The sequence below is a fragment of the Mastomys coucha genome, unplaced genomic scaffold, assembly GCF_008632895.1.
Source record: "Mastomys coucha isolate ucsf_1 unplaced genomic scaffold, UCSF_Mcou_1 pScaffold17, whole genome shotgun sequence".
Taxonomy (NCBI): Eukaryota; Metazoa; Chordata; class Mammalia; order Rodentia; family Muridae; genus Mastomys; species Mastomys coucha.
This window is the reverse complement of record NW_022196899.1, coordinates 31,204,512-31,221,661: the sequence shown is the minus strand read 5'-3', so window position 1 is coordinate 31,221,661 and position 17,150 is coordinate 31,204,512. Positions and strand designations below refer to the sequence as shown.

Here is a 17,150-nt window from a genome sequence, read left to right as displayed (position 1 = left end):
CAGAAATCCGCCTGCCTCTGCCTCCCAAGTGCTGGGATTAAAGGCGTGCGCCACCACTGCCCGGCCTCATTATAGTTTTTATTATCAAAAAAAGAAGGAACAAATTCTGATGGTCAACTGACTTTTTAAATTGGTAATAAGTAATCATTAAATATTAGAAAATTGGGCCACTTTCCTAAAAAATTGACCCACTTTACTAATCACTGTTTATTTAACATCATGAGTACTGTTATCTCAAAACAAGCTTTGGTTTTTAATAAAAAGGACAGGTTGTTAACAGGGAATCAAGGTGGCATAGAGACCAGAATACCATCTTACACCACTGTCCTAATGCTAGAGACCAAGAGTGATATACACAACAACTAGCCAACTAGATGACATCCTTCTTAGGAAAAGAAAAGTCAAGGAAAAATGGCCAACTGTTCAACCTCATTTAAATTAAAAAACAAAAAACAAAAACCAAGACACACACAAAAAAAGAATGTATACTAAAATGTTGAGACAAAACCCAGGCAAGAAAAAAAATGGCCAGATCTTATAGGACTGAAGACTGACTTATCCACAATCCAAAGAAAGCACCAAAGTCAGCGTTTCACCCATGAACAGCCAAGGAACAACATGTGGAAATAAGTTTGGAAGAAAGCATCATGAGCAGAAAAAAATTCAGATATGTATCTTTTCTAACTTAGACCATTAGTTTTGTTCACATATTGCATGATCATAAAGATATAGGTGCCAATTCAATATTAGTAAATACTGCCTTTCTTCATGCTATCATTATCAACTAATACTTTAAAAATAGCATGATGGTCTACATTTGAAAACAAAAAGACAAAACATGATTTTAATTTTTTGAGACAAAACATTTGAATTCCCTCTTCACAAATATTCCATGTCTATTTGTGTGTTCTTGTCCTTAAAGAGTTTCTATGAACGTATGAGGGCATTGTGTGAGGCAGGTTAACATCTATTTAGGAAAGTCATGCCATGTGATCAAATGGTAACTCTAGTTGCCCTAACTTGGCCCAACAGCTAGAATGAAGAAGTATTAGTAGGCAAGAACTGGCATTAAAAGTTTGACTTTAAAAGTCAGATGACAGAAGGAAAAGAAAATACATCATCTAAACCACGAAGTCAGTAAGATGAAAATTTTCAAATATGAGAAACGAATGTGAAGGCTTAAAATCCCATACATAGATTCACTGCCCTTCATAAAGACAAATATTTCTTTCATAAACATGAAAGAAGCTGGAAAAATTAGTGAAAGTAATTTTGAGTAAAAATAAAAGGATAGTATGATAGATAAGAACAAACACAAGATATTAAAGAACACTCAAAATTGCATCTCAAATAATAAAAGAGTATTTGCTTGAAGAAAAAAAATGAGACTACTTTCCATTACCAAATCTAAGTAAAAACTACACAGAAGGATGTAAGTGTGCTCCTCTCACGGTGAAATCTTCTTACCTCTCTAACTGCTCTTTCAGATTCACCAACATATTTATTCATTAACTCGGGCCCCTGTAGAGAACATAAACATGGCTCAGTGTCTTCATACAGTCAGCTATATTTTCTTATTAAGAAAAAAATACATAAAAAGAAAATAAGTAAAAAAAAAAAATCATTTATTTAAATTAGTTCCTTTTGAATGCCTACTTCCTCAGGGTGTTATTTATACCTAAAAAATTAAAGCCAAATGTTCTAAAGCTCACAAATCAACACAAAAGAAAAGTTGTAACTAAGCACATTTTATAACACCTTGTTCTCTAGCCGATTATCCACTTATGGATAGTTTTATGATACACCAGGCATGGTGTAGGCACCAAAGAAATTTAGAAGACCTACAAAGAAGTCACACATGTAGATTCCTAAGTAATCACATCTGTTTATTAGTTTATACCTAAATCTATCAAATTAATAGCCCTATCAGATAAATGAAGACGTTAAAAATATTCTTACAGTTCTATGATAAATTCTAAAAACTAAGCAAACAGAGCAAGATTCATACAATATATGATATTTCCTCAAAGTCCATAAGTGTCTTCCACTGTTAACACTACACTCAATACAAGTAGGCCATGTAGGCACCTCTTATTACCCTTGCCAGGAGTCCCAGGACCACCCTCTATTACCCACTCCAGAATCACACTCTCATAACCACCCTTGTGATGCAGCTCCATAGTGTCTGGTTGCTTTCTGCTGTCCAAGTCTGAACCACCTTTTAGTTATCTGTCTATTTCTTTCTTGTCTTCAGGTATTCTTTGAGAGAAGTCAAACTCTATCAAACTGTACTAATCAGCTTTAGCAGGAGGATTCCTAGCCTGCCTATGCAAGCAGAAATTAATCACTTTAAAAATAACACAATATTATAATTATTTATATATTTTGGGTTCTGTAGATAACAGACTAACATATTATTCTTACTCTTCTTTTTTTTTGAGAAAAAAAATCCCTTAAAAATGTGAAAGTTATTGTTAGAAGTCTGGACCAAAATGAGCTGCAAATTGGATTTGGTCTGAAAACTACAGCCTGCTATAGATTCATTACAATTTTAAAAAGCTCATTTCTGTAAAATATTCAAAACCATCTACAATACCAATACTGTGACTACTAGGGAGCAAACCCAGGCTTCAATATATTAAAAAGATTCATGAGATACTGAGAAAATCAATAATCAATAATGTGTAACAATAAAAACCTGCAATTTTAAATCATTTAGTACTATTGAGGACATATCCCATTAGTTTCTAGGTGTATACATACTCTAAGGAGACTGTTACCTGCACACAAGGAAACACATGAAAGACTATTACTAATGCACTAACTGTAGCAACAGAAACAAAAGCTGAAAAAAAAAAACCCCACAAATTATAGTAATATAAAGTAGTTAAAAGATTTGTAAAGTCCTCATTAAGTGGAAACTTCATTAAGTGTCAGGTGACAGAGAACTGCCCCAAACTGTTCACTGAGGCAAGTTTTACTGAGGCAATCAAAAGGCATAGCAGCTGAGTTGAGTTACAGGCCCTAAGTCCTAGCAATAGCTCAAAGGGTGCAAGACTGTTGTCTCCACACCCAGAAGGGAGAAAGGAATCATCCTTTCACTGCATAAGTACCAAGACTGCAAATAAAATGGTGGTAAACAGACAAGTTCCAAAGATGGCTTCTAAATCTTTCTAAATAAATAACTGCATAGCCTAATTTGAAAATACTGCATTTTAAACACCAATTTGCATCTAACTATAAGATTGGGATGAAAACAGTATGGTCTGTAAGTCTCACATTTACTAAGTTTTATATTATTTTAAAAACAACATACCAATCTTTAGAATATATACTGTTAAGACCACAGGAGGTTTTTTTTTTTTTTTTTATTTTATTTACCAAATAACCTCAGCAACTAGATACTGCAACATTTTTCCCACTAGACAGCATGTGTTATGTTATAATGGTAAATGTGATCAAGAAAAACTATATAATTATTACCTTATTTGGACATATATTATTTTTAGCACCCATAGAAAAGATTTCTATTGTTCAAATTTGCAAAACAACAAATAAAGAATATGCAAAAGTATTTGCTCAACCGCCTTACTAATCTGGGGAAAACTGAACCTGACTTAGCCCTCTATGTTTCATTATTTTACAGTTACAAACTCAAGTAACCTCAGACTTTTACAATATTGCTCTGTAATAACTTCCTGATTTTTCCAGTCTTCCCAGGGGTTGCTTAAATGCACCTGACACCTGCCTGGTAGTCTGGACTATTACATTTCAAATCAACTGTTTAAGGTCTAGAGTAGGCAAATTAATCAACTGTTGATTAAGGTAAATATGAAGGAATATACCCACAAAAAGTAAAATGTGCAAGTGATAGAATTACACCTAGGCACTGTGAGGAAAGCATCTTGAAAATCACATCAGCACACACAGAAGGTCATTCTGGAGAAATACTTCCACGAGCAGGAAAACAGACAGCAAGTGTGAGTCAGATGTGCTGCAGGTAAGCAGAAGCTCTAAAAACCATGAGGGAATCGCACAAAAGGGAAGAAAACTGCTCCTGTCAAAACATATACTTCCCAATCATTCATTTGGGGAAGGGAGATGAAAGATACATCTCATCAGAATTTTGACTGTACCACACTAGCTCTACTTAAGCTGGGTGTTTGCACCAACTTATTTCTTATCTTCTCTGCTCATATTGTACTGTCATCTGCCTCAAAAAAAGAAACAAAAAGCAACTGTCCCTTACGGAATAGACATTATACAGGGTGTAAGGAAAGAAGCTAAGAGAGAGATTAACCACTGAAACTCCAACATCCTACCTTTATAGCTAGAAAGTTCAACCCACTTTCACTGGCCAAAGCTTTTGCTATCATTGTTTTTGAGCATCCAGGTGGCCCATACAAAAGAACTCCTTTGGGTGGCTGAATACCCATTCTGTTGAAAGACTTAGGATGTTTCAAGGGCCATTCCACAGCCTGTTTCAATTTCAGTTTGATATTTTCCAGTCCTCCAATATCTGACCAGGATACCTACAAAAACAAAAATTTTTTCCTTCTTATCATTAATTGTAATTTGCCTTTGAAGGGCAAATGAAGACTCAGTAGGCTAGGTCAGTAGGCTGTTAGTAAGTACAAAATTACCTCTTTAATGATACTTACCTCAAGTTAATACTGTACTCCTGCTCAAAGTAAAAATAGCAGTGCAACAAAAGATCTCATTTATTTATTGGGAATTTTACATGAATGCTGTAGTTATATCATTTCTCCCCTCCTTCTCCACCCTCTAGTTTCTCCCAGAAACCCTCCATACCTCTGAAATTCACTGCCTCTTATTCTTTACTTATCATCACACACAAATACATAAATTTACAAATATAACTTGTTGATTTCATTTGGTGTTTAAATTCATATGTGTTTATGGCTGATCATTTGGGATTAGATAACCTATCAGGGGGATCATATCAAAACAGTCTGATTCTCCATCTCTCAGCATTTTTCTGCACTCTCTTCCAAAATTTCCCTGAAATTCTGTGATAGTTTGGTCTAGCTGGGCAACCCATGATGATCGTCTCCTGCAGAATGAAGCTACCTTGATGGGGGATTAGAGTTATATTTACCTGTGGGTATTCAGAATTTACGTTGGTTTACAGAAATGGTATTAATAGGCTCTCTTCTGGGCTCACCAGTCATAAGTAGTAGGCTACATTTATAAAAACCAGGTCTGAATTCCTTCCTAATCAATAGGTCTTAAATAGAATCAGATGGCTGTTGGTTATCCCTAGGATATGTACACCTTTCTGAATACATTGTTGCAAAATAAAATACCTTTAAGAAAAATGAGACATGCAAAATACAAGAGGAGGTTAACCTGTTATAGAATAAGATCCTTAAAAAATTCAAGAATTACAAGAGTTAAATTAGTAGCACATAATAGTGTTACATATTAAAAAGTCTCCTTGTTATATAACTACTGCTTCCTATATAAAGCTGTTTAATGATATAACTTATTGCTAAACCTTTTAGTTGACTTTTTAAAGTTTGTCTCATTTGTTGAAAAATAGTTTGAGTCTGTAATCTAGTATCCATGTTCTGATGTGAAACAATTGTCCAAAGCCACACACACAAATAAATGACAGTATGGGTTTCACATCTCATAAATGTTTCAGTTAACAAACTTCCCCCAACTATTCATGAGGCAGGCTTTACTGAGGCAAATAAAAGGGCATAGCAGCTGAGGTACAGGTTCCAGTCCTAGCAAAAGCTCAAAATGACAGGGTGTGGCATTATTTGACACGAATTAGAAGGTGCAGCTTTGCTGGAGGAAGGGTATCATGGAAGATGGGCCCATGCTGGGCCCAGTCTCTCTTCCTGCTGCCTATGGATCCGGATGTAGATCTCAGACACACTGCAGTTAACTACCTGAGTACAGCCATGCTGCCCTATGGAAATGAACTAACTCCCTCTGAATGTAAGCAAGCCCACAATTAAATGTTTTCTTTTATAAAAGTTACTTTGGTCATGGTGTCAACAGTAACTAAAACACCATGGGAAACTCATTAAACAATAAGCAATAGACTTATTTTGTTTATTTTCCCTCCTCCTACCCCATTTGCTGATTTCTGATTTTACCAATCACGAAAACTAAAATTAGCCTTGATATTAGTGTATGTGAGCCTAGAACCTTGAAGCATTGACCAATGACTGGTAGAATCATACTTACTGTTTACCAGAGAGGGCAACAGTGATTAGTATAAATCGGTGTGCATTTGGCAGAAGTACAAAAGAACTACTACACCTTGATGTGCAGTTCCTACTTGTACATTTCAATTTCTTTGATCAATTCTTTATAATTTATATTCTAAAAATATTCAAACACAATGATCCAAACAAAATATGATTAAGTACACACAAAGATTTGAACAATTAACCAGCTTTAGTAATCCCCAGAACTGCTTTAGAACTACCTTTCTCTAACAATATGAACATTGGCATAATCAATTATTGAACTTTCTGATATTTTTAAACAGTAAGCTGTAAAGATGTCACTTTTTTTTTTTTAAAAAAGATGTATTTATTATTATATGTAAGCACACTGTTGCTGTCTTCAGATACAGCAGAAGAGGGCGTGAGATCTCATTATGGATGGTTGTGAGCCACTATGTGGTTGCTGGGATTTGAATTCAGGACCTTTGGAAGAGCAGTCGGTGCTCTTAACTGCTGAGCTATCTCACCAGCCCAAGATGTCACTTCTTAATAACTTTATCTCCCATAAAAATTTTCTGGGAAGAATTTTAAAAATGGTAGTAAAGAATGAAACAGGGATCATTAAGTACAGAGGATTCAGGAACTTAATCCAGTTATTCTGATAGCAAGGCACAGAAAGATGGTCTCATTAGAATGCTATTTGATTAAATGCTTTGCCAGTGAAATACATATGTATGGGCATGCATCTCCTCACATGTACACTCTTGATAGGGAGAAAATCCTATAGAGTATAACATGCAGCACTGCAGATGTAGCAGTCAGAAAAGCAACTTCATTAACTTGCAAGAACAAAAATGATAGTATATTCTGAAACCCTGTGAGCCGTTCACTTTTGACTCTGCATTTGTATGTACACAGCAAAAACACACTACATAAACATATCCCAGGAGAAGATTCTTTGGAGCATAAGAGTTATACATGGCCAATTCTACTTGTGGCATATCTGGGAACCAGAATCAACATATAGATGAGTCCAGACCTGCTTTGGATATATGTTGTGCAAAAGGCAACCTGTGTCCTTTAAATGAATTTTAAAGAAAATCCCATTAATCATTGATGCCTATTCAAATTAGGCATGCATATGATTAAATCAGATTATCATGGGAAATAATGCAGTGAACAAATATTTATTCTATAACCCAAACCTATCAATTAAAATATAAAATTACCTTTATCCCACCCCTAATTATTATTACAACTATGATGTCTTTATATTCTTCCTAACTTGTATTATAACTGAAACACATGAGAGAAATGCTGTTACTTTTTAAGTCACTTATCTTTTATATGTACTAGGGGCCACAGAGGCACAGTATCTTCAGAAATCTATACTCTGCAAAGCAAAGCTGAAAAGTACCCTCAAAGATATACAGTCTTAGTCTAAATAAACATGTTTTAACTCTAGTAATAACCACCTTAAAACTATTTAGCAATTATGAAATTTGAGAAAGTATATCACTGAAAACTGCATGTATAAGACTTAGAGATATCAGAATGTTAAAAATATAGTAATATCCACTTTCTTGCCTGACATTGAAGATAGTTGACATAATAGGCTATTAGAGATTATGAAAGAATGTAAATTATCTGTATTTTTGTCTTAAAAGTAGTCACTGGGGTTGCATACACATTCACAATTCCGCCTTTTGTTTCTTTTTAAAAAGTTTCATATCTTCTAACCATGACATTTTCTAAAACTCAGAATGGTGAAAAATGAGTTTAAATTTGATAAACTACTCATTGTGACTTTGATCATTTATTCTAGCTCTTTAATATCTTCTTAATTTATAAGATAAAAATTAAAACACCTCATTCACTATGAGGCTTAAGGATTAGTATATATTATATCAATATATAATGACATAAATTACATTTGCTGGGATACAGGATTTACTAAGTGTCCCTATATTTAGATGTCTGAGAGATGATCACCATTATGTTTTGAAGAACACAATGGCAAAAGAACAGTGGCAAAAAATAAAAGCAGTGATTGCATTTGTAATTTCATGAGTAATCCTTAACTATAATTACTCATCATTTTTAGGGCATTTTTGTGTTGTTTCTTTTTTTTCTTTTTCTTTTTAATTAAATTTATTTATTTGTTTGTTTGTTTATGTCCCAAATATTGCTTCCCTCCTGGTTCCCTCCTCATTTAGTCATTCCTCCCAACCCCCTCTCTTTCTCCTCTAAGAGGTTTGTCCTCCTGGGTATCACTCCACACTACAGCATCAAGTCTCTATCAGATTAGGCATATCCTCTCCCACTGAGGCCAGAAGAGGAATCCCTGTTGGGGAACAGATAGCACTATCAGGCTACAGCTTCAGGGGGAGTCTCTGCTCCAGTTGTTGGGGAACGTTCATGGACACTGAGCTACATAGCTGCTACATATGTGCCAGGGACCTCATTACAGCCCATATATGTTCTTTGATCAGTGTTTCAGCCTCTGAGAGTTCCCAGGCATCCAGGTTAATTGACTCTGTTGGTCTTTCTATGGGGTTCCTATCTCTTTCAGAACCTTCAATCCTTGCCTCAACTCTTCCTTAAGAGTCCCCAACCTTCATCTAATGTTTGACTCTGGGTATCTGCATGTGTTTCACTCAGCTGCTTGGTAGAGCCTCTCAGAGGACAGTTATGCTAGGCTCTTGGCTAACAGCATAACAGAGTATCATAAACAATGTCTGGGATTAGTGCTTGCCCATGGAATAGATTTCAACATGGAACAGTTATTATTTGGCCATTCCTTCAGTCTCTGCTCCATCCACTATCCCTGCATTTCTTGTAAGCAGGGTAAATATTGGGATGAAAGTTTTGTGGGTGTTTTGGGGGCAGGGAATTGGTGGCCATATACCTCCAGTGGGGCTCTTTCCTGGCTACAGGAGGTGGCTGCTTCAGGCTCAATATCCCCACTGCTATGAGTCTCAGCTACCACCACCCACATTGACTCTTAGGTGCATCCCCTATCCCATACATCTGGCAAGTCCTTGAGATGGCTGCTTCCTTCCTGACCCCTTCCTTCTTGTTTACATTAGTTGGGCCTTTGCAGTGAACATAGATATCCTATATTTTATGACTAATATTCACTTGTATGTGAATGCATAGCATGCCTATCCTTTTGGGTCTGGGTTACCTCACTTAGGATATTGTTTCTTTCTTATAACCCCTACAATCTTTAAATTAAAGGTAGTCAGTTTCATCTTTTGATTTTAGCACTTCAAAACTAAAAAAAGATTAGCCCTTTCTATGTGCTAAGAAAACATAAAAATAATTTCAATATAAGCCTTTACAGTTTACTTTTACAGGGAGAAAAATGTCTTAAGGCACAGAAGGAAGTTGTGGAAAAAGATGAGTATACAAGAAGGATTATTACCACCACCATGACACCATGAGATCATATTTCTTTCTTTCTTTTTTTTTTTTTGGTTTTTCGAGACAGGGTTTCTCTGGGTAGCCCTGGCTTTTCTGGAACTCACTCTGTAGACCAGGCTGGCCTCGAACTCAGAAATCCACCTGCCTCTGCCTCCCAAGTCCTAGGATTAAAGGTGTGCACCACTACCGCCCGGCATCCACCATGAGATCATAAAGTGCTGGAACTGGCTAATTACCACCTTAACTTCAGACAGTACTAGCTTTAAATATTTCATCTTTCAATAAGTATTATATAAAGCATTCTAGGACTGTCTTAGTAAGTTACAGTCACCTTACCTAGCAGAAAGCTCTTACAAACTTAACTGGATACTCTATGGCTGGGACCTTTCTTTTTCTGTCTCAGCCCTGCTTAATGTGGCTTTTAAAAATGTTTTTAATTCTAATATAGTTGGAAGTAAAGAAAGAGCTGCTGTCAGATAAGCATATAAGTGAGAGAAAATTCCACAAGAAAAATATGACATGTTTCAAGACTTCCTAGATGAACACTCCAAGAGAACATTTTAATTATACATCTATACAAGCTGAAGAACAAACAACTCAATACATAAAATTCAACAACTACTTTAAAAGGCTAGGGGGTTAATGAAAACCTATAAAGGCGCTTCAGACCCTGGGGCAGTTACTGAGAAGACAGTGTCAACTCCAAAGCGACTGCTGACCTTTAATTAGAAGCCAAGTTTTACTGTCAGGAACAACAACACAACAACAACAACAACAACAAAACACTCTTAAAGGTGGTATTTCAAAGAAAATATTGAAACCAAAAAGTACTTCACGCTTTGTTATTTTGTGCTAATAAGTGCAAGCATAAGTTTAAGAGACAGGCAGTGGTTTAGTACCTGTTCCAAAGGTCTTGAAGGGTCAACAATAACTTTGTAACATTAAAATATACACACTTGCCAAAAATAAAACAAACAAACAAACAAACCTAAAAAATCTCAGAAGAAAAAACATAAAATCTCCATATGCTTCTTTAAAGGAGATCAGAAAAAATATGCTCTTAGATATTAATGGAAAAGGTTAAAAAAAAAAAAAAAAGAAGTACATCACACACACACATACAGAGTTTTCTAGGCCATAAAGATAGTGGTCAATGAAACTTCCCTAAAACAAGACTGAGCTTTAGTTCCACTGTAATGCCAGAGGCTTCTGTAGATCTCTCCCCTAGTCACTAAAACACACACACACAACAGTCTTTCAGCCAGTCATTAAGAAATCCTAAGTATACACACAAATGCAACATATGCCCATAACTATAGTTTAACATTTGTACAAATTAAGGGACAAGTATCAGGTACTGACAATGAAGTTTTCCAGTTTTATAATCTGAAAGAAAGACTATTTAGTTTTAGCACAGTAATCAGAACTACAAGCAATAACAATCTTCCCACTAGCTTTCGTATTGTTTCTCCTTTCTCCTGAAAAGTAAGGTATAACCAGCAGAATGAAGGTGTTAAACTCTAAAATATTTCATAAGATTAAAATTATATTTTTATTTTTGGCAGTACTTATTTCCTAGTTAAAATTAATCTATTTCCCAAACGTGCTTTCTTGTTCAATTTTGTTACTTATAACTATAAAAATGTAGGGGGGAAAGACTATGATATTGGGAGTTGTAGAAGATACTTTTCTGTCTAGACAACAGGAAACAAAAATAAGATGACAATAAAAAGGTCTAGCCCAGCAGTGGTGGTGCACACCTTTAATCCCAGCACTTGGGAGGTAGAGGCAGGAGGATTTCTGAGTTCGAGGCCAGCCTGGGCTACAGAGTGAGTTCCAGGACAGCCAGTGCTACACAGAGAAACCCTGTCTCGAAAAACAAAAAAAAAAAAAGAAAAGAAAAGAAAGAGAGAGAGAGAAAAAAAGAAAAAAGGTCTATCAAAATAAACGTGACATTAACAGAGTTTCTACATTGTATCATCTAACCTAAGAAAAGCAAACCTTCTTAGCAATGTGTATCATTAAAAACCTTCAATTTTTGGAGTCTGTTAAAAAGAAAGAAAAGGAAAGAGACTAAGAATGTTCGTGGTATTTAAAAAGCAAAAACTCAAATTCCTTACAGTTATCCTAAGGGTATATGAAGACTGAAACATAATTACAGTCAATTAAATTGTTTCACTCGAACTTTACAACAGGAAAGAGCTACTAATGAGTTCATCTGATGAAATTCAACTGACAAGGCACATCCAGAAATAGACTTAACTGAAAAGGTGCCAGAAAAAAAACTACAGCAGTACATTTTGAATATCTACTTAGTGAAACAGATTTCTTATGGTTTATACAAGTAGTTGTTACCCGTAAAACAGGATTCAAGCAATGTTTACTTCAGAAGTGACATTAACTCAATGGCCAATTCCCTCCTGATGACATGGGCTTATTTGAGGTGCTAGAACTTTACAGTTAGGCTAGAGGCACTGATGTACTAGGCTTATGACCAGAGCCACTACCTCAAACAGCTCTCACAGACCCAGGCTGGCTTTAGGCTTTAACCTTATCCCTATAGTTTTACTTTAACTACCCCAGCACCAGTCTTGGGCTCAGGCTCTAGGCCTATCATCTCACCATCAATCCTAAATCCTGAAGACTGAGGTTCTAGGCAAGAACTCACAGAACAAGATGTCATGTCTACCCATTTGCTGATCCAAGAAGCTGGTTATATCACGTGAAGCTTGAGCAGCAATTGGCGTGTAGAACCTGTAATCTCCTAATAGGATAGCTGGAGAAGACATTTCTTGAAGAAGCTAATTTGTAAAAATCAGGAGAAATATCTACTTCTTCACCTACATAAATAACACCGAAAAGCCACAATAACCACAAATAATTAATAAAACAGTACCACCAAAGGGACAAATTAAATCACTTGTACTATACCTGAATATCTAGGACAAGATGGATCAATGTACGTTTAACAGTAATACCACCACCTGGGAAGCTACAACCAAATGAGCAAACCCTTGAAAATAGTCATCTTAAAAAGATCAGGGAATTATAAGGGACCAAAATATACAATTACATAAAACCAAGAGAGTAATATATAACTAAGGGGATTCAAAAGAGAAACATAAAGAACCAAACAGAAATTCTAACACTGAAGAACACAGTGACTAGCAACCAAACTACAATCCATAGACCAAGAGAGGTTGGGTATAGAGGAAGGGTCTAGGGTGGACACATGGATTCCCAGGAATAGATTTTATAAGCAGACTGGGGGCAAATGGGAACAAAAGAGGAAGATCAGGTGGGGAGGGGAAAGGTAAATACCATAAAGGGAGAGAATGTAGAGTGAGAGGGCTAGAATTGAAGGGCATTTGAGGGATGATATGGAAGCCTCGTACAGTGGAAACTTCCTAAAATATATTAAGGTGATCTTAATGAGGTGTCTTAATAATGGGGGATATAGAATCTCAACATGGCCATCTCTTGTTACAAAACAAGGCTTTCTTCCAGTATCAGGACTGGGTTGCATTCAGTTGAATTGTTGCCTAAGTGTGTGTGTGGGGGGGGTGTCAAATGAAAATCCTCCTAACAACAAAGGCTGTTGTTAAGACAACAGATTGGTCTCTGCAAACTGACAGAGCAGGGTACCATTGCTGAGAAAAATAGCAATGCAGTTTACTAAACATGGAGAAGTACAGTTGGTACCTACAAGGAGCCTTTAACTATATGTTCTAATGTCTCTGGTTCGGAATGATTACCGTAAAGGAAATGTAAACACCACAAAACTTTTGACCTACAATCTTGTCCTGCTTGCAAAATATGCTAGGACAATGGTGTCACAGAATTTGTGGGAATAGCCAACCAATGTCTGATTTAAGGGCCACTCCACAAGATGGAACCCATACCCAAAACTGCCTGGGTGACCAGAACTAGAAACTAGATATCCCAGAGACCTAGGGTAAAACCAAATACCACTGACTTAGAAAACAAAACAACAACAAACCAGAAAAGAAAAAGAAAGTATTAATAAAATGACTCCTAATAATATTCTGTTATATTCATAGATCAGTGTCTTATTCAGTCACCATCAGAAAAGCTTCATCCAGCAACAGATAGATGCAGAGATTCAAAGCCAAATACACAGAAAGAGAATCTAAATGGGATGTCTCCATCAAATATCCCTCCCCCCACAGCTCAGGGAACTCTATTGAGTGAAAGGGCTAGAGAAGATGGAAGACAACAGGGGAACAAGGCCATCTGAATCAACTGAGCACAGCTCATATGACCTCACAGAGACTGAAGGAAGCAGCAAGCACAGGGCCTGCACAAGTTTGCACCAGGTCCTCTGCATATATAGTACAGCTTTTAGCTTAGTATTTTTTATGGGACTCCTGAGTGTAAGAACATGGGGATTTCTGATTCATGTGCTTGCTCTTAGGACTTTTTTCCTTTTGTTGGGTTGCCTTGTCCAACTCTGATATAATAGGTTTTGCTTTATTTTATTTTGTCATGTTTGGTTGTTACCTTAGAAGCCTGTTCTTTTCTAATGATATAAAGGGAGGGAAGAGAATTGGAGGGGAGAGGTAGGGAGGAACTAACAGGAATAGAGGGAGGGGAAAATATAAACAAGATATATTACATGAGAAAAGAATTTATTTTCAGTAAAAGGAAAACTGAAGGAAAAAATTGAAATTCTAAAACTGAACAACACTGTGACTAAAGTAAAAATTCAAAATAAAATGTCAAAGCGTATCAAGCAGGTGAAAGAACAGCACAGCAGATAACAAATCTCTTGAAATTACCTAACACGGTGAGAAAAAGCAATGAAAAAAGCCTACAGGACTCATGGAACACCACCAAACAAATGAACATAAAGGGCATAAAAGGTTCTAGAAGGGGCAGAGAAAGGGGGTGAGAGCTGAGTTAGTGCTTAAAGAGATAATGGCAGGAAACTTCCCAACTGTGCACAGGCAAGTGGGCATACAGACTGAGAAAAATCCCTGAAGACCTCAAATACAATAAATAGGAAGATTTATCTAATCACCAACAAGTTTTCAAATGCCAATGAATACGGAGGCAGCAAGAGAAAAGCAGATCACCTTGCACACTGCACCCCTCATCCCCAGTGAAGGCTTACCAGAAACCTTGCAGGCCAGAAAGGCTGAGATGCCTTTTTACTATGTGGAACTGAGAATAGAAACTTGGGCATGGCAGGTAAACGCTCCACCACAAGCCAGGTCCCTAGCACTAGAAGATATATTTTAAAAAATAGTACACCAAAAATGCTATATTAAAAGGGAGAGAAGGGCTTCAGAAATGAAGGAAAATGAAAAGGTTTATAAGGCAAGCAAAAATAATTATACCTGCCTTGTAAGAAATGTTAATTGGCATTTTCCAATTTGAAATGAAAAGATACAAACAATAAAATAAATACTCTCTATTAAAATAACAACATACTAAGATTCAGATAGTGTAATCCTGTTAACAATGTGCATATATCATTAACTCTAATATGAACCTAAAAGACAAAAGTACTAATAGTAACTTAACTATAGTAATTTGTAAAGGCAGATAATATAAAGATGTTAAGCATCACATGAGTATTACTAAGAGTGTAAAGGTGCAGCTGCATTTACTGGCCTAAAATAAACTTTGAGCTATTAGAAATCAGATGTTAAGTCTAATCACAAGAAACCTGTAACAGATACAGAAATCATGAGGAAGGAATCAAGACACTGCTGCAAAAACATCCTGAGAGCACAAACAAAGGCAACAGTAGAACAAAGGAAGATAAAACAGAAAACAGCATGGCAGTAAGCTCATGCTTAGCAACAATTATCAATGATTACTAATCATCATCCAGATCATATTTCCTGAATCAAGCACAGCTAGGGACATTACAAAAATCCACACATAATTGGTACTTTCTGTTCCTGTGAAATTGTGTGTAATAAAATCTAAACTAACATTAAATATCTTTAGTTGATAATGGTCAAACTTGTCTGTTCTTAAATTATGCTAATATTTTCCAAGAAAACTAAGGCTACTAAAAAAATGTTAAAATACAACCTATTCTACCAATTTAAATTTTATTCTTAATAATCTATTCAAGTAAAAAAATCTTATATTCACAGAATACCAGCTCATACCAGCTTCATTCACAGTAATAAAAAGCTGGAGGCAACAGATATCATCAATAAATGTATTTGTTATAAAATACTATTATGGCTTGGATCTTAAAGCCTCCCTCAAAGACCAATGTACTAAAGGCCTCTTTCTCAATTGAACACCTTGGACAGTGGTGGAAACATCACACAATAAAGACTGCTGAGAAACTTCAAGTAACAAGGGATGTGCCTGTAAGATAAACTTTGGTCCCTCACTTCCTCACTTTCATTTCCTAGCTTACACAGGTGAGAAGTTTTCTTTGCCATTCAATCCTACCCCTCTGCCCCTGAAAACCAACAATGTTAGACATCAACAAACCTGAGGCAGGCATGAGGAAGCTGGTTATGTAAATCAAGTATTTTTAATACAAGGAACTCCAGGACCCACATAAAAAGCCAGATGTGCCAATTCATATCTGTAATCCAAGTGCTGGGGAGGCAGAGATTGACTCATGGAGCTTCTTAGCCAGCCAAGTTGAATGGATGAATTCCAGGTTCGTAAAGACACTTTCTCAAAAATAAAGTGGAAACCAACTAAGGAGGGTATTAACACTGACATCAAATCTCCATTTATACACCTACATATGTACACTTACATACAAACATGTGTACATGTACACACATACAAAAACACATCTCCCCTCTGCCCCAATCCCAAGTCCTTTAGAGGCAGAAGCAGAAGGAACTATGCTTCTCCTCACTACACAGTGAGTTCAACTAGGCGGGACTCTTAGGAGGACCTGTCTCAGAAAAACCAAACAACTGAAATTCTATCAAAGCATGAACAAAAGAAAATATATCTTTTATCAAATCTACCTGGGTATTTTGATTTAGTAGCATAAAGCTGACTTAACCACTGAAATAGAAAAAGAACAAACTGATATTTGTATAACTATCTGGGATCCATGATTCTCAACAATTCTTTTTTTTTAATTAGATGTCATATGATTTCTCCTTTCCCAATATCCCCTCCAACAAACAAACATAAACAACAAGAACAAACCCCTACTACCTTCCCCTTCCCCATGCTTGCCACCCCACCCTCTCCCACTTATTAGCCCTGGCATTCCCCTATACTGGGGCACAAAACCTTCACAGGGTCAAGAACCTCTCCTCCCATTGATGATCAACTTTTCAATTCTCTACTATACACATGCTGCCAGAACAATTAGTCCTATCATGTATAGTCCTAGGTTGGTGGTTGAGTCCCTGGGAGCTCTGAGGGTACTAGTTAGTTCATTTTGTTGTTCGTCCTAAGGGACTGCAAACCATTCAGCTCCTTTGGACCTTTCTCTAACTCCTTCATTGGGGAGCCTGTACTCAGTTCAATGGATGGCTGTGAGCCTCTACATCT

The 17,150-nt window shown here is 36.3% G+C and overlaps 1 protein-coding gene across 3 annotated transcripts in view; it reads right to left on the bottom strand.

The window, feature by feature from the left end:
- Positions 1-17,150, bottom strand: part of Spata5 (spermatogenesis associated 5) — a 173,177-nt gene that overhangs the window by 124,413 nt on the left and 31,614 nt on the right. For all 3 annotated transcript variants that reach the window (XM_031376652.1, XM_031376651.1, XM_031376653.1), the window contains exons 11-12: positions 4,323-4,532; positions 1,468-1,521 (exon numbers count right to left, since the gene is read on the bottom strand). In XM_031376652.1, coding sequence (XP_031232512.1) covers positions 1,468-1,521; positions 4,323-4,532 — 264 coding nt within the window. The remainder of the gene's footprint in view (positions 1-1,467; positions 1,522-4,322; positions 4,533-17,150) is intronic.